A 22,807-nucleotide genomic window follows, 5' to 3' on the forward strand; every position below is an offset into this window, starting at 1 on the left:
CTCGGACCCGGTCAAATCATTGCCCCTTCCTCAGCCTCTATTACTCATCTTAAATGAAAAAAAAAATGATGCTAACATCTAAATTGCTCCCAAAGAGTGAACTAAGGTCATCTAATCAGTCCCCACATCTGCTCCATTTTGTCTTAAATGTCCCTTGAGCCCTCATTTCTCCCTCGCCTCACTGTCCTTCCTTTAGTTCATCTTTCTACCTGGTCTCTCCCAGGCTGGGCTTTGTCATTCCGCTCTCCTCCACGTTGCAGCCGAAGATCTTTCTAAACAGCAAAGCCAGTCACATCACGAATCTGCTTTAAACCCTTCAACAGCATCTTCTTCCTCTCGGGATAAAATCCCAAGTCCTTACACTGGTCTACACAGCCCTTCATGGCCTGGCATCTGCCCACCTCTCTAGACTCCTACTACTTGTCTCACTCAGATGCTAGCTCCAGCCATGACACACTAGCTGTGGTTCCCTAGCGAGCCAGCCTTTCTCACCTCCGCAGTTTGCAGTGGCTTTTCCCTCTATCTCAAATGCTCAGTCCCTTCCAGCGCACCTTTCCTCCCCCTAACCCCATAATCCTGTGAATCCTTGGTCCATGTTACTCACCTGGAAGCCCTCCCCTGATCTGAACTCACCTTCTCTGTGCCCCCCATCAGCACCCCATGCTTCTGTCTTCTTAGCACTCATGTCCTGATTAAGACCACCTTTTCCCATGGTAGTCCCGCTCAGTTCTGCGCGACTGCCTTACCCATCATGTTTCCAGTGGAGCCTGTTGAATGAATGATGAATGTTTAAATGCTTTGTAAATTGCAACTTGCTACACAAGTGTTAATTATTGTGTAATATTACTGTGTTTGGGTTGGTGGTGTAATATTGTTGGCCTACTCACCCATTTGATAATAACGAAGATCACATTTCACTTACATCATTCTGGTTCCTTCTTAAACACAATAAAGGTTACCACTTACTGAGTATTTAGTCTGGGCTAGGTTCAGGGGTAAGATTTGAGACATACGATCTCATTTACACATCATCAAAGCAATATTACAAGCTAGGTTCTATGCTAAGCATCATCCCCATTTTTCAGATGGAAGAACTAAGGCAGGCTCAAAGAGGTTAAGTAGCTTGCACAACATCAAATAAGTCGATTGTGAATCCAGTTTCTTCAAGGTCCAAACCCGACTTCTAGTTGCACTGGGATGGGTCAATCAGTTATGCATCTGCCTTTGGCTCAGGTCATGATCTCTAGGGGTCCTGGAGTCTGGCTCTCTGCTCACTGGGGGGTCTGCTTCTCTCTCTCTCATTCTCCCTCTAAGTTCTCTGTCCTTCTCAAATAAATAAATAAAAATCTAAAAAAAAGAAAAAACCAACCTGAATTCTGACATCTCCCAGTTTTCCCAAGGTTGTCAGATAAGGACACTATCAGCTGTGAAAAGCAACCCACAGAATGGGGGAAATGGGAGAAAAAAAATTGCAAGGCACATATCTAATGAGGGATTAATAGCCAGAATATAGAGAGAAGTCTTAAAACTCAACAACAAAACTATAATAAACAGCCCGATCTAAAAAAAATGGCCAAAAGACTCGAACAGACATTTCGCCAAAGAAGACATATAAATGGCCAGTAAGCAAATTAAAAAAAAAAAAAGCTCAAATCACTCATCATCAGGGAGATGCAAATCAAAACCACAGTGAGATGTCACCTCACACCCATTAGGATGGCTCTGATGAAAAGAAAACAACAGAAAATGACAAGTGTGGACAAGGCTATGGAGCAAGAAGTGAAAGCAGGGTCTAGAAAAGAGCTTTGTATACTCATGTTTATAGCAGTATTATTTGCAATAGTCAAAATGTGGAAGCAACCCAGCCGTCCATTGACTGATGAATGAACAAGCAAGAGAGCAAGATGTATGTACCTATAGGGGACTATTACACAGCCTTTAAAAGCAAAGAAATTCTGACACATGCTATGACATGAATATTGAGGACATTTTATGGAGTGAAGTAAGCCGGCCACAAAAAGCAAATCCCATGTGGTTGCACTTATTTGAAGTGACTAAGAGTTGCCAGAGTCATAAAGACAGAAAGTAGAATAGTGATCGGGGGGGGGGGGCTGGAGAAAGAGGGGAATGGAGAGTTGCGGTTCAGCGGGTGCGGGGTTTTGGTTTTGCAAGATGAAGAATGTTCTGGAGGTGGGTGATGGTACTGGTGGCACAATGATGCGAATATACTTAATACCACCAAACTAGACACTTAATATGGTTAAAATGGTCAATTTTACGTTTTGTATATTTCACCACAATTTATGACAGATATTAACCAGGCTTGCCAAAGTTCTCAGGTTAATTTCCTTCTGATGGATGTTTGCTGTTTTCCCTCCAGATAACCTGCCCTTTATTTCTTTTTCCTCCTAAGACCAGACAGCTCTTGGCCAGGAACTCTAGGGCCCCCACACTGGCCAGTACCCCTATAGAGGGCAGGGCCCAGCCCCGGGCCTTTATCTCACTCCCCTGAAAAGAAAGCACTTCTACTCCGAAGGCAGTCGGTACATACTTTACCCACAACAGTTGACAGATGACTGTGGATTCCTTCTGTTCCCAGGAATCACATCGGGACTAACTGTACTGTGCATTTGCCATTACTGGTAGCTAATCCCGACAGTGACGCTGGACATCGTTATTAATAGGCAAAGGACACACCAAGAGAGAGGGGAAGTGGCTGGGGCTGAGTCACACAGCAAAGCTAGGACTCAGGACTCAGAGCTCCCAGTCTCTAACCTCACCCTGGGCTTTGTCCCACACACCTGGCAGTTCCAGAGACTTGCTCCTTTTTGTCCCCTGGCCAGCCTACAACTCTGAGTAGGTCTGATCTGTCTTGCTGAGAAATGAAGCAAAATCTTCCTTGAGATGATAGCTTCTGATATTTTTATTTCTACTGGTTGGCAGGAAACCAGAGACCACACTACTTGCCGAATGACGTTCAACATATCATTGAAAGTCTCGGGGCATGGTGGGGGGGAGTCTCTGGACCCTCAGTTTTCCCTTCAGTAAAAAGTAGACAAGAATTATTGATATTCACCGCCCAGAGAAACTAAGGGTGAGCTAGAGAGAGAAGGATTGGGGTGTACTTATCCAATCTATTCTGCATTATCCTTTACATGAGTGAACCCCAAATCTAACTAAGCATCAAAATCACATGGGTAGCCCTTAAAAATAGAAATCCCTGGGCCTTGATCAGCCCAGCTTCCTTGAATATCTCCCTTTCCCTAGCCAGGTGGCCTCTGATGTGAAGGGAATCCCCTCGAGTTGAGAAGTGAGGTGGTCTTTAACTTCTCTAGTTAAATCCTCTCCAGCCTGGCTTAAAGGCACCTTCACTATGAGATGGGAAGCAGTGCCGTCTGTCTCCTTTGAGCTCTCGCTTGGACTTGCTGTTCCCCCAATTTTGGCACTTCTCACATACTGCCTGTTATTTTTACCTAACTATTTCAAATCTTTGCCTCTTGTTTCCTCAGTTAGCTACTGGAGGATAAGAATGGTGCCATACCCTTCTATTATTGCCCACAAATGCCAGCTCCGTTAGCACATAGTATATGTTCAATAAACATTTGTTGAATTGCAAATCATGTAAGAAACCTGAAATAACTTCTAACTTATTTGGGGAGATGTTCTGTTCTGTGTTCCTTGGAAGTTTTCTGCTCACGTGGAAAGAACGTTAGACAGAGGCAGGGGGCCTAGCTTCCAATCTTGGTTGTCTCATGGATCCCCACAGCAAGTCACTAGCTTTCGCTAGCCCTCAGTTCCCTCAATTGTGAAACCAGGACTGATTGGTGAAGTTTTCATACTTTTAGTTTTCAGCTCTGGCTTTTGGCTACTCTAGATAGCAAGGGGCAGCCTTTTTCATGTTAGTGCCTTTAAAGCTCCCCCCACCCCCCCGCCATAAAGCTAAATAAATAAATAATTTCTTTAAAGATTTTCTTTATTTATTTGACAGAGAGAGCACAAGCAGGGGGAATGACAGGCAGAAGGAGAGGAAGAAGCAGGCTCCCTGCTCAACGAGGAGCCCAATGTGGGGCTTGATCTGAGGACCCTGGGGTCATGACCTGAGCTGAAGACAGACACTTAACCAACAGAGCCACCCAAGTGCCCCAAGGCTGCGTCAGCCCCAGTTCATAAAATGAGAAACTCAAGTAAACATTAAATAAGTGCTTTGGCCAAGCTTCTGGGCATAGCGTGTGCACACATGTGTGTGTGTATATGTTTGTGCATGCGTGCAGGGTTGTATGGGACTCTCGGCTCCTTCCAATTTTAGTATATGTGCTGCCGAAGTGAGCACAGGACTGTCAATGCTTAAAATTATCTGCATCTTCACTATCTCCTCTGTGAATGACCCAGGGCAAAGGTATGACCTTCTAGTTGGATGTCCTCTTGTCCCTCTGCACTCTCCCATCCAGAACCCAAATGTCCCCTGCTGTGTTCAGTAAGATCTGTTCAAATTCTGTCCTTCGAAGGGCACCTGGGTGGCTCAGTGGGTAAAGCATCTGACTCTTGATTTCGGCTCAGGTCATGATCTCAGGGTCCTGGGATCCCTTCCCTGCATCAGGCTCCACACTCAGCGGGGAGTCTGCCTGAGGATTCTCTCCCTCCACCCCATACCCCTTCCCCCTCTAAAACCAAACCAAATCAAAAACAAAGACTGTCCTTTGAGGAGGAGATGAAGGACACAAGACGCTAGTCTTGCCCTCGTGGAACTTCTGGTCTAAGAAGCTGGGATTAAAATGTGTGGGAAAAGTATGTGCAACCCTCTGTAAAGGGAGTACCTGGGAGCCAAGTGCTGCTTTGCTGTATCTCCACCTAAACAGTGCCTGGTATATAGAAGATGCTCCACGAATATGGGAAAATGGCCATGGTTTCCAAACTTTTTATTTATTTTTATTTAAATCCAGTTAACATATAGTGTGTTGTTATTTTCTGTTCTAGTAGGTAGAGTTCAGTGATTCGTCAGTTGCATGTCACACCCAGAGCTCATTCCATCACATCCCCTCCTTAATGCCCATCACCCCATTACCCCAGCCCCCCAGTCCCCCTCCCATCCTCTCCGGCAGCCCTCAGTTTGTTTCCTATGATTAAGAGTCTCCTATGGTTTGTCTCCCTCTCTGGTTTCGTCTTTTCAGACTACTCATTTTAAAGAAGGGAAAGCCATTCTTCGGTGAGATTTGACCTCAAGCTCACCACGAAATGGACAGACTGACAGCTGCTGTGCTCCCTGGCGAAGGGAGCTAGGGTCAAGCCCTGCCCGCTGTCTCCTCTGGACCCCAGAGAGGTTCTTCAGTGCCCAGTTGGAAAACTTGCTATAGTCACTGGAAAAGGATGTGCAGATCAACCCTGCCGCATGGGGGATACTAGCATAAATAAACAGTGGTTTGAAGCACCAGGCACTCCAAAGGGAATATTTGCATCTGAAAAAATGTTGTCGGTCTCCCCTGTCCCCTCCTATGCAGCCCCAAGTAGTGAGAGCAGAGGGAAGGAAGTTTGGAATAGGAGGCTTTTGAGTTGGTCCACAAATGTATATTGCGGTAATGTTTGTTCACTTTAAATAAAGGAAAGAAAGCCATTGTCGTAATGTCTTCCAGAATTCCACAGAAGCCCCTTTGGTGTTATCCTACAGGCAGTCCTGATATGCAGATACAATGGAAAACTCTTATGCAGTTTGTCTGGTAATTGAGTATGTGGCGCTGCCTGGTTTGGGTCCCAGGGTACCCGGCATTACCCTGGCAGCTGTTAACGTTCCTGACGAAATTCATGGTCAGCTTTAGGCACACACAGATGCCGAAGGGGGCTACCTGTTGAGAGCATCTCTACACCACGCCTGCTGGACTGAAACCTGCTGCCTGCCTTGCCTTGGTCTTCTCCTTCCCGCCTCCAACCCCAGTGGACAAGGGAGGGAAATCTCTCACCCAGAGGATGCTTGCTAACTCATCAAGGTGGTCCAGGGAACAAGGCTCATCTCAGAACTGCATCCGGAAGACAACCGGCAGTAACCAACATCTTTTTAAAAACTTGTCAAAGGGAGAAAGATCTTGAATTAAGTTTTCATCATTATCCGTCTCATGGCCCTTTCATTACGTCTCATTACCCACCAATTACCTACAGACTGTCCCTCCTCAAAGGTGTCAAAAGGGGCAGACAGATAATGTTGGGAACCCTGCTATAGACTGAATGTTTGTGTCTCCCGCATTCATATGTTGAAACCTAATCCCCAGTGTGATGGTATTTGAAAGTGTGGCACTTGGGAGGTGATTAAATCAAAAGGGCTCTCACTCTTATGAATGGAATTAGCACACTTATGAAAGAGAGCCTGGAGACATCCAGGCTTCCACCATTTGAGGACACAGCTGGTGAAGATGGCTGTCTATGAACTGGGAAGAGGGCCCTCACCAGACACCAGATCTGCTGGAATCTTGGTCTTGTTCAGCCTCCAGAAGTGTGATAAATAAATTTCTGTTTCTCATAAGCCACCCAGTATATAGTATTTTATTATGGCAGCCTGAATGGACTAAGACTGAGCCCATTCAACAGCAGAGCAATTTGAAGGGTGAAAGGAGCTTCCTTTAGTATTTTACTGGGAGCCCCAGCTTCTCCTCCACTGCCTGGCTTGGCCATCTCCTTCCCTCTTGTCAAGTCCCCTGACTTCTCTATCTTCAAAATCTAGCTCTTGGGGCGCCTGAGTGGCTCAGGCCATGACCTCAGGGTCCTGGGATCAAGCCCTGCATCAGGCTCTCTGCTCAGCGGGGAGCCTGCTCCCCCCTCTCTCTGCCTGCCTCTCTGCCTACTTGTGATCTCTGTAATAAATAAAATCTTTAAAAAAATCTAGCTCTGGCCTGACCCTGATGAGGACAGGAGTCTAGCCGCCCCCGCCCTTCTGCTACTGCTGACTTCACCCCCTTGTCCAAGCCACCAACCAACACCCTCCCACCCCCAGAATCTGGACTAGTCTTTTACTAAAGTGGTTGAGTTGCTATCATGAAATTCAGTCTTAGGATAGAAGTCACTGAAGGCGAGGGCTGGAGAGAACCTTGATGATCAGGAGAAACTAAGGCCTGAATGGAGGACTTGCCCAAGTTCTCTTCGCAAGTCATGGCAAAGCTAGAGCTGCAAGCCAAGTTTTCCTTTGAGCACCTTATGCCTTTATGGCTACATCCTGAGCTCCTTGGTTTGTTTTCTTGGTCTCCCCCCACCCCCCGCCGCTGTCCCCAGCATTCCTTCTCCCCTCTGACCCTTTCCCCAGTCCTGTATCTCTAGAGAAAGGCTCTAGAAATCCCTGCACGACGGTGTACTTTTTTTTTTTTTTTAATTTTGGTGTTGTTTGGAGGGATTGACAACCTAAAGAGACACAGAGCCCTGACAGAGCCCTGTGATGCCCAGCTCTGAAACATGACTTGATCCCGACTAAGGTCATCCCTGACATGTATTCAGAACCCCAAATATCGGTTCCTAGAGTTTAGGTCATTTGCCCAAGGTCCCTCAACTAAGAGATGGCCACAGCGGGAGCCAGCTGGAGGTCTTCAGATGCTGGGGGAGACGCTGGGCCCCTGAGCGCGGCTCCAGGCACTGCTCAGAGCTTGCAGGCTGTGGAGGCTCTGGGAGCCAGAGGCAAGCCCAGACCCCGTTCCCCTGCTCGCAGCAGCAAGGCCCCAGGGGACATGCGTTATTTCTTTAGGTCTTGAAGCCTCTTCGTTTTGCGCGTGTGGCTCCTGTCAACTTCTGGGTGGGGAGAGATGGCGTGAGCAGTGCACGTGGGCCTTCTGGAAGGAAGCGGGGCATCCTCGAGGGAGCACGGCTATTGTGAGCCCAGCACACCGGCCTGAACACAGACCTCCCCACTGCGCGCCGGGGCCGAGACCGCGGCGCTTCGGGGCCGCGAAGCTGGAGGCAGCTCTGCCTGCAGCTCGAGCGCGCCGGGACGCGCGGACTTTCCCGGGAGGAGCGCTCTTGGTTCCGGTCCCGCCTGCGGGTCGCCTACGCTCCCAGGGGACCTGCCGATCCCCGCGGAGTTCTCGTGGCCGCGCCCCCTCGTGGTTCTCCCCGGAGCCCCTCTCGTGCCCCCCATCCCCCTGCCCAGGGCCACGTGCAGCAGGTTTTGGCGCTGGCGGGAAAGACGCGAGTCGCGGGGCACGCGAGGCGCCACCCCTGGGGCCCGTCCGGCAAGCGCATCTTCCTGACGGGTCCCTCGCGGTCCAACCGAACTCTCCCGGGCCCGCTGCTTCGGTTGGCTCCCAGCACAGAAGCGCCTTCGGATGACCACACTCACTAACTTTGGGGGGGAACTCCCCGGGGAAGGCGGCTAGGGACCCCGAATGTGAGCCGGGACGCGGCTCCCAAGGCTCACGAGCCGCCGCTGGAGAGAGAGGGGCGTGTGGGCTTCCCGGGGACCGTCCCGGCACGCTTCCCTCCGCAGACGTCAACCGTCAACCGTAGCCCCTAGGCGGGCGAGCCTTCCGCGTCTCAGAGATCTGGCGGGCTGCGCCGCTCGGGGTCTTTGCGTCTCGAGGGATGGGTTGGGGGCGGGGGGACCGCCGGCGAACGGCTGGCTGAGGAGACCTGTTTGCCCGCGGCTTTGAAGGTGGGATCGAGTAGGCTCCGCTGACGGAGAAACCCGAGAGAAGACTTCGGATTTTTTTTTTCCCCCCTTCCCTCTCCTCAGAAAAGCATCCACATCGTGGGGTGTGGGAATAAAGAGGAGAATAAACACAAACAGCCTCAAAAAGACGCCAAGAAAAGCGAAGCCAAAAGAAGCAATCGCAACACTGTTACAAAACTGTCTGGTTTTGTAACAATTTCCCTGCAGCCGGCCAATGAGCGGCGTGGCGGCGCGTCACGTGGTACTGTTTTATATAACACTTCGCTGAGACAGGACAGTTATCAGTCGGCGCGAGGCGGCCGGCGTCTTGCTCGCGGAGGCGCGGCAGCGAGGGGCGCGCGGTAGCGCGGCGGTGGCTGTCCGAATTCTCTTCAGTCCCTGCTCTCTGCTCTGGGTCTCCGGCCCCTAGACGCCTCTTCCTGCGCGCCTGTCTCTCTCTCTATGGATTCACTTCAGACCGGACAGATGCTAAGCGTGACCGCCGAGCTCGGCGGCAACAACTTAGAACTGGCGGAGCCGGCGGCAGCCGAGACCCGCGCAGGCATGGGCCCCCAGCCGGGGGCGGCTACGGAAGGCTCCGCACCTTTGGCCGCTCGGGAGCCGGAGCCGGAGGAGCCGCCTCCGAGTCCCTCGACCCCCGAGTACAAAGTCCTGCTCGAGCAGGCTGACGCCCTGGCGTCCGGGGGCCGCCTCCGGGAAGCCTTCGAGGTGTACCGACAGCTCTCCGAGCGGCAGCAGCTGGTGGCCGAGCAGCTGGAACAACTGGTGCACTGCCTGGCCCAGAACGTCCCGCAGGGCGAGGTGCTGCCGCCGGCGCCCCCGGACGGGAGCGGAGCGGCGAGCTGTGAGGCGGCGGCGGGAGAGGCAGGGGCGCCAGCGGCCGCTGCCGCCACCGAGGTGTGGGACGGCTTCAAGTGCAGGAAGTGCCATGGGTTTCTGTCAGACCCCGTGTCCTTGTCGTGCGGCCACACCTTCTGTAAGCTGTGCCTGGAGCGCGGCCGGGCAGCCGACAGGCGCTGCGCCCTGTGCGGGGTCAAGCTCTCGGCGCTGATGGTGGCCGCCGGGAGGGCTCGCGCGATCCGGCGAGTTGAGCCGCCGCCGGCGGCCTCCGCCGCGCCTCCGCCTCCGCCGCCGCCGCCGCCGCCGCCGCCGCCGCCACCGCCGCCGCCACCGCCGCCGCCGCTACGGGTCAACGTGGTGCTCAGCGGCCTCCTGGGCAAGTTGTTCCCCGGCCCCGCACGGGCGTCGCAACTCCGGCACGAGGGCAACCGGCTGTACCGCGAGCACCAGGTGGAGGCGGCGTTGCTCAAGTACAACGAGGCGGTGCGCTTAGGTGAGCCCGCGGCGTCGCGGGGCCGGGCCGGGGGGTGGGGGGGGGAGGGGGGAAGGACCGCGGCGGGGTGTTGGGGGGGCGGACCGGGGCCCAGGGGGCGCTGGGGACCTTAGGTGGGGGGGGGGGGAACGAGCTGTGACTGGAGTGGGGGAGCGGTGTCTGGAGTTCGGACTCTAACTTGGTCTGGGTCGCTACCCATTTCTCGCCCTTTCAGTGTCCCTGTCTGTCACTGTCGCTCTTTGTCTTTTTCTGTGTCTCCCCGTGGGATGGATTCCCGAGTCTCTCCGTCAGCTTTTGTCTGGGTCACCGTTTCTCTGTCTCTTTCGCGGGTCTTTCGCATCTTTGTGTTCCCCCCCTCCTCCCCCCACCCTGTCCGGTTCCTTGCGTCGGGTCGCGCGGTGCCAGAGTCTGTCCCTCCGCCCTCTCCCTCCGCGCGCCGGGGGCTCCTCTTGCACCTGCCCGCACCTTCCCCGCGGGCGGAGGAACTTCTCACCCTGCCCACACTGGCGCCGGGGCTGGCCCGCGACGTTCGGTTGGCGCGGGCGTCTGCGGCTCGCGCCCGGGCCCGGGGCCGCCGCGATGGCGGGAATCGGCCCTTCCGGGGCCGCGGCTCCCGGTGGGGTGGGTCCGGCGTGGAATTAGGTCAGGAGAGCACTGGTTGCATAAGGGCCGAGCGGCCCGGGCCGGGCGGCCCCTCCTCCGCGCGGGCGGGATTGTGTAACGGCTGAGGTAACCGAAGTGGGCCACGCTCGCCTCGGAAACCATCCCGCGAACGTGTGCGGGGGGAGGGGAGCGTTCGCGCCCCGCTGCCCTGTGACTCATTGTCACCGCTTCCTATCACACGATCCCTGGCTGAAATAGATGCCCCCCCCCCATTCCGCCCGCCCGCTGCCTGCGCCCTCTCCTCGCACCCCTACCCCGCCAACCTGGCGGGCGACCGGGCGGCGCAAGTGCTCGGGAATCCCCGGGGACCGCGGGCTGGCCACGGATGGGGGCGTGTCGCGGTCCCCTGCTGCCGCGCGCTGCGGGAGGACGGACAGGTGGGCTCGGCGGCTTCAAGGGCAAAGTGGGCAGCCCCACGGTTCTGGCCGCACCGGGGCGCCCGAGCTTCCTCGAGGAGCCGCTCCCGCCGACCCTCCGCGTCCCAACCCAGGAAGTGGCTGCCGAGCCGCGGGCGGGTAGTGCCCAGCTCTGGCCGGTCGCCCGGAGCTCGGCCGGGGCGGGGCGCGGCGTCCGGCGAAGCGAGCCGGGGAGGAGGCGGCAGGGCCGGGCAGACTGGGCTCTGGAGATCCCAGGGCGCCCTGAGCCCAACTCCGACGGGTGGAGGCGGGGGAGGGCTTGAGGCTCCACGTGTTGACTCGCTGCCCGAATTTGCAACAGGTAGTAGGGGAGGGGGAGGAGCGCGGGCTGGTGGTGCAAGGTTGCCAGGCGAGGTAATACACCTCCCCCCCCCCCCCCGCACGTCCTGTGCGCAGGCAAGGCGCGGTGGGAGCCGGCACGGGGCTGGCGAGTGCCGCCGATCAAAAGGGATGGCATACACTCTAAACTCTGCTAATGTCTGGACAGCGGGTAATGGGGACCCAAGGAAGTCCTCTGCATGGCCCTGGGGAAAAATCTCGCGAACTTTGTTGGAGCCCAGTCCCTGGGCAGGAGCGGGGCAACCTGGAGACAATGGAGGTCACTTAAACCCAGATCTCCAAGGGAGGTTCCATTCTTTTTAGCCATACCTCAAGGGCCAGGAAAGCCCCTCCCCACTGTCTTCCTCCCCCTTTGTTGCTGCCACCGCTTTTCCACTGGGAGTTTCTTCCTTCACCTCTGTTAATCTGAGCCATCAGGGTGAAAACAATCGTGACAGCCTTACCTTTTTAAGAGGTAAGGGGCCTCCCCAGTAGGTGAGTATCTCTGCGCTGAAAGATGGCCATTGTCCCCTTATTATTCTGCATAGTGCACACCTTTCAGAAAAAGGAACATGTCCCCCGCCCCAACTTCAACGCTTCCAAGGTCTGACCGGCAGGCTGTATGATTCGGAGCAGATGCCTTCTGCTCCCTGGGCTTGATTTTCCTCATCTGAAGAATGGGTTGGTTGAATCAGGCGATCTCTAAAGGCCTGTCCAGCCCTGGCATCTAGCGATTCAAAGTGTTAGTGAGAGCCAAGCTCACTTCATTCCCAGCAGCCTTGTTCAGGTTCACTCACATTTGGCCATCTAATGAGAGGACAAAGCCTTGCAAGTGCATTCAGAGAACGTCATAGGCACTGGGCTTGGTAGACAGGTGTTGCTAATGTCATGAGTAGACTAACCTGGACTTGTCTTCCTGGTGGGCAGCCTGGGGGGTCACATCTGGCCACCTCCCTTTCTCTCCTCCCTGGCCCATTTCCTCATGGGTGATACCTCCCTCAGAAGCCAGGCTGCCCGTGGGTAGCCATGCATAGTCGCGATGAGGGGGCCAGGGTTGCCCCATGTCAGAGCGGCTAATGCATCGCTGACCCCACAGGCCCACTAAAGAACCACTTGAGAAAGAAGCAAAAATCACTTCTTTATGGGGTGCCTGGATGGCTCAGTTGGTTAAACATCTGACTCCTGATTTCAGCTCAGGTCATGATATCAGGGTTATAAGATGGAGACCTGAGTGTGGAGCCTGCTTGGGATTCTCTCTCTCCCTCTCCCACTGCTCCTCCTCTCTCTGTCAAAATAAATAAATAAATAAATGGAAGTAAACATACTTAAAAAATTATTTCTGTATAGTTGGGAAAGCTCAGACCCAGAGTGGCTGGGAAGCAGGGGGTAGTGTGGCAGGGCAACATCAGGGCTGGAAATGGAGCCTAACCCTTTGGATCCCCAGTAGAAAAATCCTAGATAACTTGCCATTTGCTCAAGACCCTTTCTCAGTAGAGGACTTAGTTTTTGCCCTGGGACCACTAATGAGAGCTTTTTTTTTTTCTTTCTTTCCTCATTCTGGCAGCTCCAAATGACCACTTGCTTTATAGCAACCGGTCTCAAATTTATTTCACCTTGGAGTCTCATGAGGACGCGCTGCATGATGCAGAAATAGCATGTAAGCTCCGCCCACTGGGTTTCAAGGTGAGTGGAATGGGAAGGCTGGGAATGGGCTGTGCTATAGATGGGAATTGGCAGGAACAGCTGCCTTCTTGAGGGTTTGGGGCACTAGAGCTCAAACAGAGCAGGGAAAAGGCTCTGCTAAGGAGCTGGGGATCCCTTGGCGAAGGGTGACTCAGAGGTCTGCAAGGGAACTGGATTCTTCCCCACTTTACTTCTTCACCTGATGGCCTGCTGAGCAGCTTAGGCTTTGTGACTCTTCGCACATGAACTTGGCAGTCAAACCGCCTGTGTTTATGCCCCAGCTCTGCTCCTTCCACCAGCTGTGTGGCCCTGGGCAAATTACTTAACCACTCTGTGCCACATCTCCTCATCTATAAAATGAGGGGGGGTATTTAAAGCACCTACTTAACAGGCTCCTTCGTGAGGATTACGTGAGCTAATATATGTAGGATGCCTAGAACAATGCCTGGCACATAGCATTATATGGTCTGTCATTTTCAGAGACAGTAGAAAGAGGAATGTGAGAGAAGTATTGCTGGCTGGTTGTGTTATTCCGAGTCTTTCATATAATCAGCCTGCTGGTATCCCCAAACATCTAGGTCACACGAAGGGTGGTTGGAGAAAGGCTAGACACCTCTCAGGATGCTAGGAAGCAAAGTGTCACTTTCTGTATCTCTGGCCTCAGGACTGGCCCTTAGCCACGTATCCATATTTTGTTTAGGAGATTAGGTTTGAGCCTGGGCTCTACTACTTGCAAGTTAAATTGCCATGGGGAAGTCGCTTCACTTTCTGGACCCCAAGGGTCCTGGGTTGCAAAGCACTGCTCTTGCTCTCTCCCCAGTTGCCTCCTGGGGAATGTGGTGTGAGGGTCACAGGTGAGCGTGATCGAGAGGCCATTCTGGGAGCTCTGCCGTTTGCTGGGTCTTGGTGTAATGTTCTCTCTACACAGCCCCCAGGATGCCACCTCAGAAACCCACCTTACCCAGGTTCCGATCTGTGATCCTTATCTGAATTCCATGGGGCCAGAAGTGTTCAGGGTCCAGAATATTTCTGATTTCAGAAAGACCACATACTAGGTGGCACCCTCCGGGAGATCTGGACAACATCCCACAATCATACACACTAATATTTCTGCCGTACCTTACATGAAAATTCACACTAAATGAGATGGAGACTATGACATATTCTATATCATATATATTTGCCACCCAATAACTTCTGATGCCGAGCTTGTGAAACTTTGGACTATCAGACTGCTTCTGGAACTGGGAACCTCAGATAAAGCATTTGTGGACCTGCGTGCTGAGCCATTAGTGTCAGAGGGAAGCTCTTATGTACTTTGATGAGAAGGTTTTCATGGGTTATGGCGGAGTGGTATGTGCTCCTTCCCAAGGGACAGATTTACGGTTTACTAAAAGTCACCAGTGTCTGACCCAAAGGAGCTTCAGTGAGAACATATCTGCTTTATAGCTGTGCAGGTCAGGAAGCTGCCTGGGGGTAAGACTTCCCTTGCAGCTTCTTCTGCTCCCACCCTAAACCTAGGGCCTAAGGGTGGGAGCCTTCATGGTGCAGTGGGAAGCAGGGCTAAGGAGTAGCGGACCATTTAAGATGAAATGGGAAAAGTGACTTCCCCAGTGAAATCAGAGTTGGTGAAAGTTGTAAACAGGAGTTTCATTTCCCTAAATTGCTGGGGTAAACGGAGAGGCAGTGCAGAGAACAAATGGTATTGTCTTGAGGGTTGAGAGAAGATTTGAACTGATCCATATGATTCAAAACCAGCCCATACCCCAATTTGCATACTTCTCATCATTTCTGTGTACAATGCCCCTAGGGGCGAGGTACACCTCCTGCAGCCCTAGTCCAGCCAGTCCAGCCAGGTGCGGTGGTATTATAACTTCTCCTGCAGGTGCCACAGCTCTCAGTGGGTGGGCTGGTTGTCCCAAGCAAGTGGAATATGTGGGCTGCTATTTGGTATGATTGGAGGGGTCCTAGAGGCCTCTCTGGTCTCCCAACACTTATCCCCTCTAGCTGTCCTGAAATGTCATACAAGCCTTTCTCCAGAGGACCCCTGGTAAATGGTGCTGGGAGGAGCAACGAAGGAAGCCATCATTGTATCATCATACCCAGGTATCAGCCAAGATTAGGCTCCAGGAAGAGGGTGGGGGGCATAGGAGAGGACCTCAAGAGGTTTGGAGCAGAGGCCACAGCTCAAGAAGGCAGATCCCTGCCTATGGAGCCTGTAGCCAGGCCAGAGCCAGAGGACACCACCCCAGGGTCTGTAGAAGCATGTTAGGAGGGGAAGCTGGGAGTGCCCAGCAGGAGCAACCTGGATCGTTTTCTTCTCTAAGTTAGACTCAGGGTCAGCCATAGAGGCAAGAGAGTGGGGAGCAAGCCCCCGAAGGGCACCCTAGATGACTCAAGAGCAACGCCCTCCCAGCCAAGTTGCAACGGCCACCTGTCCCAAGGCATGGAGAGAATGTTGCCATCTTTCCACGTCTTTTTTTGCTCCTCCCTCTTCCCCAGGATGCTCTTCTGCTACCTCAAGACTTTCTCTGCTGAGACAGTTGGGCAGAGACCTCTGAGAGCCTTAAAACTTCTTTATACTTTTTTTTTTTTAATATTTGTCTATTTATTAGAGGGAGAGAGAGAGAGAGAGAGAGAGAGAGAGCGCACATGCAAGGTGGGGGGAAGGGGCAGAGGGAGAGAATGTTCTAGCAGACTCCCACCAAGTGGGGAGCCTGATGCAGGGCTAGATCTCACAAGCCAGGAGATCAGGACCTGAGCCGAATCCAAGAGTCAGATGCTTAACCAACTGAACCACCCAGGTGCCCTCAAATCTTCTTTATACTTTTTAAAGGTGTGGGAAGGGAACAGAAGTGAGCTGAGCCCACAGGAGGGAAAGCATTTGCTCAGTCTCTGGTTGGCCCTCTGAAGGGAAATCAGCTTTGCGGGGAAGAGCATTCTGGGGGTCCTACACCCCAGTTCTAGTTCCAGCTTTGCCACTAATTATACCTTGAGGTCTTGGGGAGGTCATGTCCTTTCCTTGGGCCTCTTCTGAAAAATGATCAGCAAGTATAGGCGATCATTCCGCCAGTAATGCGGACTAGGTCTTTGCTTGACAGACTAGTTAATAGAAAGGCCTTTCTGGGTGGGTTCTGGAAGCTGGACTAGTACGTGCTTAAATGAGGGTTCTTGCTATGTTTGGCAGTGCCCCCACTACAACAGTGGGGCAGCGGGAGGTCATTTGGCACAGTTGTTAAGAAACTGGACTTTGGTATCAGCCAGTCCCAGACTTAAACCCTGAGTCCACAATTTACTAGCTGTACTACCTTTGGGCAAGTCACTTTTCTGGGTCTCGGTTTCATCTGTAAAATGGGCTTCAGAACTTTTGCCTACATGATAGGACGGTAGAAAGGCAGTCCTTCTAAAACCCTTCACACAGTAATGACTGCTCATTAAGTGTTCGGCTAGGGTCAATAAGTCGGTAGGTGAATAAGAACAAGATTGAATGTTAATGTTTTCTTCCAGGCACACTTCAGAAAAGCACAAGCCTTAGCCACCTTAGGCAAGGTGGAGGAAGCACTAAGGGAGTTTCTGTATTGTGTGTCCCTGGATGGAAAGAACAAAAGAGCAAGATCTGAAGCCCAGAGGGTGAGTTGAGATGATGTCAGGTCCAGCTGCCCAGTGGGCTCCCACTTCTCTGTCTTCTCCAAAGAGGGAAGTGAGGGAACTGCCGTCCCTGGCATTTAGGGCCCTGAGTGGGTGGCTCCCTTGGTTAAGGGGGCAGGAAGGAGACACAAGAGCCAATTGCCTAGAAACACCATCCTCTTGGCATGTGCAATCCGATGGAGCCGTTCCCGCATTTTTGGAGGAGCCTCCGAGGAATACTCTTGCTTCTTCTAGTCTGGGTCTGGGTTGTGAGTAGGAAAACCACCCAAAGCAAACCAGACAAGTTAACATGGGGGTGGCGGCTCACTGAGGAGGATCTGGCTGTTGATGGAGAGAGGTCAGGGCTGCGGGGCTTCCCAGAGTTGTACAACTTTGCTTTGGCTGAGTCACAGCTTCACCCGCCCCACCGGGTGAGCTCCTCGCCAGGAATGGATGCTGGTCACCATCTCCCCTGCTATATGCAGAACTCCAGCCTTCAGTCTTCACTAGAAATAGAACACACACTGTCTCACGAATGTAAGTCAGGGACCATGACGATATAATCCAAGCCGTCATTCCAACTCTTGAATCCCCGGAGAATGTGGTGGTTTTGTTTCGTTTTGTTAATTCACGAAACATTAACCCTCCTGAAGGGCTCAAGTGTCCCCAGCTCTGGGAGCGCAGTGCTTTCTGTTCCACAGTGTGCTTTCACGGTGGGGCTAACTGGCCCGGAAGTCGGATGCTGAGAGTCAGTGGTGGCCTCTGCCCTCCTTGTGCTCCTCCCCCTGGTCCACCACCTGTCTCAAGTGCCTCTGTCCCAGCGAGGTTTGGCAGAGCCGTGGGTAAAGAAAGGGAGCAAGAGAAGGATTGCTTTCTGAAGGTTCCAGAAAGGAATCTTTAGCATCATCAGTGAACTAGGAGAAGCCAAGCTCTGGAGGTTGCACCTTGCACAGATTTCTTCTCTGGAAGGTTGCTTTGACCTGGTTTAAAAGTGGACAGGGTGTCCTTGAGAGGAGTACTGGTGGCCAAGAATTGCTCCAGGCTGTGAATCTTAAGTGTGGTCCATGGTGTAAATAAAAATAATAATAATAATAATAACACCACCTAACATTTATCCAGCATTTCCAGTGTACCAGGCACTATGCTAGGGCTTTCTGTGGAGGATGTAATTTGACCCCCACAGCATTCCTATGAGGGTAGCTGCGGTTACTTATCCCCCACGTTACCGAGGAGATAGATGAGGAAGCTGAGGTTTGATGACTTCCTGAGATCATGTAGCTGGTGATTGCTGAAAAGGCATGTAAACCCAACTCCATCTGCTTCCAGGGTCTGCCTTCTTAGCCATTCCACCATTCTTTCGTCCCAGGAGGACATGCCAGGGGGCTTGATGCTCGCTGAGGGGGTGGGGTGGAGAGCAGCAGTGGCACCATCCGGTTCTGGGGGCGGGGGATGGCCAAAGGTTGGTTAGAAGAATCTTGACTTTGGGGGCAGAGCGTGCAAAGGCCAGCAGAGGCAGGGGTCAGATCCAGGGGCGAGTGGTCTCTCTACTCCTGTTCATCCATTTCCATTTCCTACTTGGCCTGAGAGGCTCTGGTGTCGTCAGCTGGGTCGACCTCTCTTGCCAGCCACTTTTGTAGACCTGCTAGTGTCACTTCCTCAACCGCCTGACGGGATAGGGGCAAGGGCCATGCTAAGCTCTGGAGACCCAAAGAGGCATAAGCCACCGTCTCGGTCCTCAAGGACCCTCCAGCCCCGCATGTGTCATACAGTGCACTAAAAATGCCAGACAACACAAGGGCACATATGCCCATGATGAGTGTCCTGGAGTTCTGAAGCGGGGCGGAGAATTTAGAGGCGAATTTCCACTGACTGTGATGAGGCCATGGCAGCCGTATACGAACCCCGAGGGCCCTCGGCCTTTCTTACTTACTGTCCTGTTCCAGTTTCAGGGTTGAAGATTTGACAAAGGTGGTCCAGGTTCACTCAGCAGGAATCGGCTCCCTTAGGCACTCCCAGGCCTAGGTTTCTTTTTAGTGTTTGTTTTTACCTCGGATTCTCTCTTTCCCCTTCTTGACCCATTCAGGTCTTTCTAAGGCTGACACTGAAGTGGAAATGACTTTCTTTCGTGTGGAATGATTATTCTCACTCAGTGTTGACCCCAACTTTTGTTTCCCAAAGCCTCTGGGAAGGTCTAGAATGCAGTCTTAGGTAGTGAAGGGAAGAAGCGAAGTGCTGTTGCTGTTTCTGCCTTGTCTCCTTCAATTTCTCCCCTCTGCCCCCTTCCCACCCCCGTCCATGCTCTGCCCTTTTAACCGTGTCCCTTGGGATGCTGTGCGGCTGCCACTGAAAAGCACCATGCTCTCTTTTCAAAAGTTCTTCTCTCAGTTCCGGTTAGTTAACACACACTGTTACATCAGTTCCAGGTGTACAACACAGTGACTCAACACTTGCATACATCAGCCGGTGCTCCTCCCGGCAAGCAAGCCCCGTGCTCCTTGGGTGAGAATCCTAGGGACACTACTTCAGAAGTGGTTGGTCCTTTGGGCCCCTCAGGGGGGCTTTGGAAGGCCAGCTCTGGTTCCTGGGGAGGAGGGGCCTCTGAAAGCTGGCATTTGTGGCCCCGGGGCACTGTGAGTACCTCCTCGCCTCACTCCTTTAGCAACAACTTCCACCTGGGAAGTGGGTTTCCCAGAGCTGGAAGGAAACTGCGATCTGTCTGAGGATTTGGGACTTGAACGCTTGGCCTCTGCCTGGGCCCTGGGATGGATAAGTGTCTCAGTTCAGTTCCATCCGGGGTGATGAGTATGTACTGGACATGGTCATGGGCCTCCAGAAGCTGGGCACCTGGTTAAGGAGAAAGACTCAGGTGTGTGGCACGATCTGAGACTCAGGCAAGACCGAGCAGTGTAAGGTGCTCCGTTATGGTGCAGCAGAGAACTCGAATGGACCAGTGACATCGGGGGGCCCGAGCTGAGGCACTGGAGCTGGCGCTGGACACTGAGCAGGCTTTGGCTCTGTGGAAAGTGCTAACATCTCAAAGAGCCTTGTGAAGGCACTGCTAGGGGCCAGCAAGGGGACAAATGAAACAGGACAGAGTTTGGTCGGAGTCTCTGTCAGCCTCCCTTGATCAGTTCATAGCCTGTTCCCCTGAGCAAGGGCGTGGAGCGCCCTTTAGTGGGTCTCCAGACACCGCAGCGGCTGCGCAATGGTAAACACTTCCATGTGTGCTGGAAGCCAAGTGAGCTGCTTTCTTGTGTTTTGTGTTACATACAGTATGTCCACGCGTCTGTCTGTAACCCGTGCTGGCACAGGGGAGAATTGAAGCAAGGATGTGGGCAGCTCGTGGGGAAGCCTGCACGAGAACACATATCCTTGACTCCCAGACCCTACTGGGTCTTCTGTGTCTTCACCTGCCACCTCCCCTGCTCCCCACCTTCTCCAACCACAAGGGAAACCTGCCCCAGACAGGAGCCTGCGCGCCTCCAGTACCTGAAGTTACCCAGGAGTGAAGGCCAGAATGGGGGAGGAGAGGCTGGGTTCTGCTCTTCCCACCACTTCACTGTGGAAGGGATTAAAGGTCCAAGGAGGTTGGTCCGAGGAGGAGGAGGCAGAATGGGCTGGTAGGGGGAAGACATGGAGGAACCTAGAGGATGTGTGTAGGCTTCTACCCACGGGGCTGCTATGGACGTGACTGCAGGTCCCCGCCATGTTGTTTGCCTCCTGCCTTCACCTCTCTGTGTCTTTCCTCCTAGATAGGTCTTGAATTCCCACTGCAGCTATTTCTACGGAATGGTAGCATGGGAGTGATGGCTCTTAACTTGGCTAGGATGACAAAGTCATCTGTGATGCCATTTTGAGATCCAGATTCTAGGGCCACACTTCAGACCTGGGGGAGCCAGGCGTGGGAACTTGGAACCTGGGGTGTTCATTAGCTCCCCAGGTAGCTCGGGCGCACGCCAAACTGAGGCCCCCTGCCCTGGTACGTTGGGGTCTCTGGTTCCAGGCTGCTTCCCTGGAGTTTCACCCTGCGAGCTGTGTCCCCTGCCCCTGCCTCCCCCTCCCCCACCCCCACCACCCAAGCACCTGTAGAAACTTAAGCAGTGAAGTCTTCTGTTTTATGTCACAGCTTCTCCTTAGTTTCTTTTCACCATCAGTCCCGGGGGACTCTCAGGAACATTTTCCCGATATCCTGAAGTTGTTGGCACCTCACCCTAGATTAAAGGAACACGTAGAATCAATGGCTACTGAAGGCACCAGTCATAATCTACCAAAGTTGTCACAGGTAAAACTCAACTCACCCAGCTCGCTCGCGATGCTTCGTTTGGCTGTTGTGTGGGCAAACGTGGGAGTGAGCCCTACCTCTCCTTCGGTTCCTGAGAAGGAAGAAATGGATTCACTAGTGGTTGTGTTCTTTGCTAGAAGGTTATTTCTTACAGATAAAACCGGATTTCAGGCATGGTCCCAGGGGGGTTTGGTTTATTACCTTCATTTTTCAGTTCTTGATCAGATCCAGCTGAGAGATTTGACAGAAAAAAAAGGAGTAGGAGTAGGCCCGCTTCCCCTGGAACCATTCAATCCAGGCGGCTTTATCAACTTAGGGGTGGAGCCTGGGAAGAGGCCTAACAACCCCTCCTTTCCTGCTTTTTTTGTTTGTTCAAGCTGCTGGTCTTTGAGCACCAGCTGAGTTCCCTGTGCAAAGACAGCCCCATTTGATCCCCAAGTAGAGGTAATTTTATATTCCCCCACGGAGTCTTACACATCAGTAGACTTCCAGGACATAGTGGCAGCTGGGAAGAGGGAAGCAATTTGGGAAGAGTTAAGTCCCTGGGAGGGAGATGGGTATTTGTGCCCATCTTTGGGAACAAGAAAACAGAACCACGGAGGAATGGGCTCTAGGCCCTGGCTTTCTCAGCAGAGAGTAAGTGGGCAGAAGCTGGGGCTCAGAAGTCCAGACTTGAAGACAGAATTTAGCCCTGAAAACCCAGGCACCTTGAGGCAATGGTCTCCCTGCACGCACCAATCCTTGCCGTGTGTTCTTCCCCTGTGTGGAAGCCCTGTGATCTCCAGGGCTTCTTGGGTTCTCTGACAGGCAGGAAACTTATATTTTTCCCTGCTTCTCTCCCTGCTCTTAAAAAGGAATAAAATGCAGGCGTGCTTTTCTTAAGAAAACAAGAACAAAAAACGGGGCCGAACCGAGTATCTTCAGAAGTCAGAGAACACCTAGTGCATTTCAGTAATGTTTGAGATCATCAGTAGATGACTGAGAACGCTCATAGTTGCCTGAAGAAGTGCCTGGAGTGACTTCTCACTTTAGCTCAATCAGAAGTGAGGGAAAATAGCACCCCTGGCTTTCCAGGGAGAGCCAGTTGTGGGGAAAGGGGAATTGGGCTTCCACATAAACTTTGCATTGCAAAGCAGTGTACCCCCATGTGGATGCGGCATAGAGGAAGTGGAGGGTGCCACACCGCTCTGGGGCTGCAGGTCCCCTGATCTCCCCAGGTTAGAGACTGAGAAAACCCATATCCTTTTTCTTCTCATCTCACCGTTCTCTCCCGACTACACACTCCCCATTTTCCATCTGTCTACCATTTGGAGGGGCTAGGGGTTGAAGGGAAAGAAAACAACATGAGCATTTGGGGACTTGCAGACTATGGATTTAGAGCAGAGTTCAGGGTTTGCCAGATAAATCTGCAAGCACCTTGTCACTGGATTTATTTCTAGATCCATTTTCAAATGCCCTCTCCTGGACAAAAAGTCTTGAAAAGACTAGAGACATTATTGGTCGTTTTGCCAAGTGACTTGTCTCTTTTTCAGACATCTCACTCAAAATCTAGTCAAAAGAGTAGTTTGTTTTTTGGCTAGTATGACACGGAGTTCTTTTGACCGGTATAACGCAGAGCTCTGGAACCCAAGGGAACTCCACAGGCCTGTGAACACACCTGTGCCAAAGCCTTAGCGAAAGTCCTTTTGGAGGTGGGGCTCTCAGATAGCCTGAAGTGGCAGAGAGAGCGGCAGGAGATGGGGGGATAGGATCCACGCTCACTGCGTGCCTTGGTTTCCCTCAGGTGGTAACTGGGGAAAGATTTGCCCAGGAGAGGGGAAGGTGCCCCACTCTCTATCTGTTCCCTTCAC

The 22,807-nt window shown here is 52.7% G+C and overlaps 1 protein-coding gene and 1 long non-coding RNA gene across 10 annotated transcripts in view; both read left to right on the plus strand.

Annotated features, from left to right (window-relative positions):
* LOC131821871 (uncharacterized) overlaps positions 1 to 6,492 on the plus strand; it is an 86,923-nt gene extending 80,431 nt beyond the window's left edge. For all 4 annotated transcript variants that reach the window (XR_009350004.1, XR_009350003.1, XR_009350007.1 and 1 more), the window contains one exon: positions 5,169 to 6,492. This is a non-coding gene — a long non-coding RNA (uncharacterized LOC131821871). The remainder of the gene's footprint in view (positions 1 to 5,168) is intronic.
* Positions 6,493 to 8,916: 2,424 nt separating this feature from the next.
* The window catches only part of LONRF3 (LON peptidase N-terminal domain and ring finger 3), a 38,873-nt gene continuing 24,982 nt past the window's right edge, over positions 8,917 to 22,807 (plus strand). For 2 of the 6 annotated variants that reach the window (XM_059157269.1, XM_059157270.1), the window contains exons 1-4: positions 8,917 to 9,968; positions 12,930 to 13,048; positions 16,556 to 16,678; positions 20,802 to 20,957. In XM_059157269.1, coding sequence (XP_059013252.1) covers positions 9,077 to 9,968; positions 12,930 to 13,048; positions 16,556 to 16,678; positions 20,802 to 20,957 — 1,290 coding nt within the window. In that variant the 5' untranslated portion in view covers positions 8,917 to 9,076. The remainder of the gene's footprint in view (positions 9,969 to 12,929; positions 13,049 to 16,555; positions 16,679 to 20,801; positions 20,958 to 22,807) is intronic. The other 4 variants (XM_059157271.1, XM_059157272.1, XM_059157273.1 and 1 more) reach the window with 2 other exon arrangements.

The sequence above is a fragment of the Mustela lutreola genome, chromosome X (assembly GCF_030435805.1).
Source record: "Mustela lutreola isolate mMusLut2 chromosome X, mMusLut2.pri, whole genome shotgun sequence".
NCBI lineage: Eukaryota > Metazoa > Chordata > Mammalia > Carnivora > Mustelidae > Mustela > Mustela lutreola.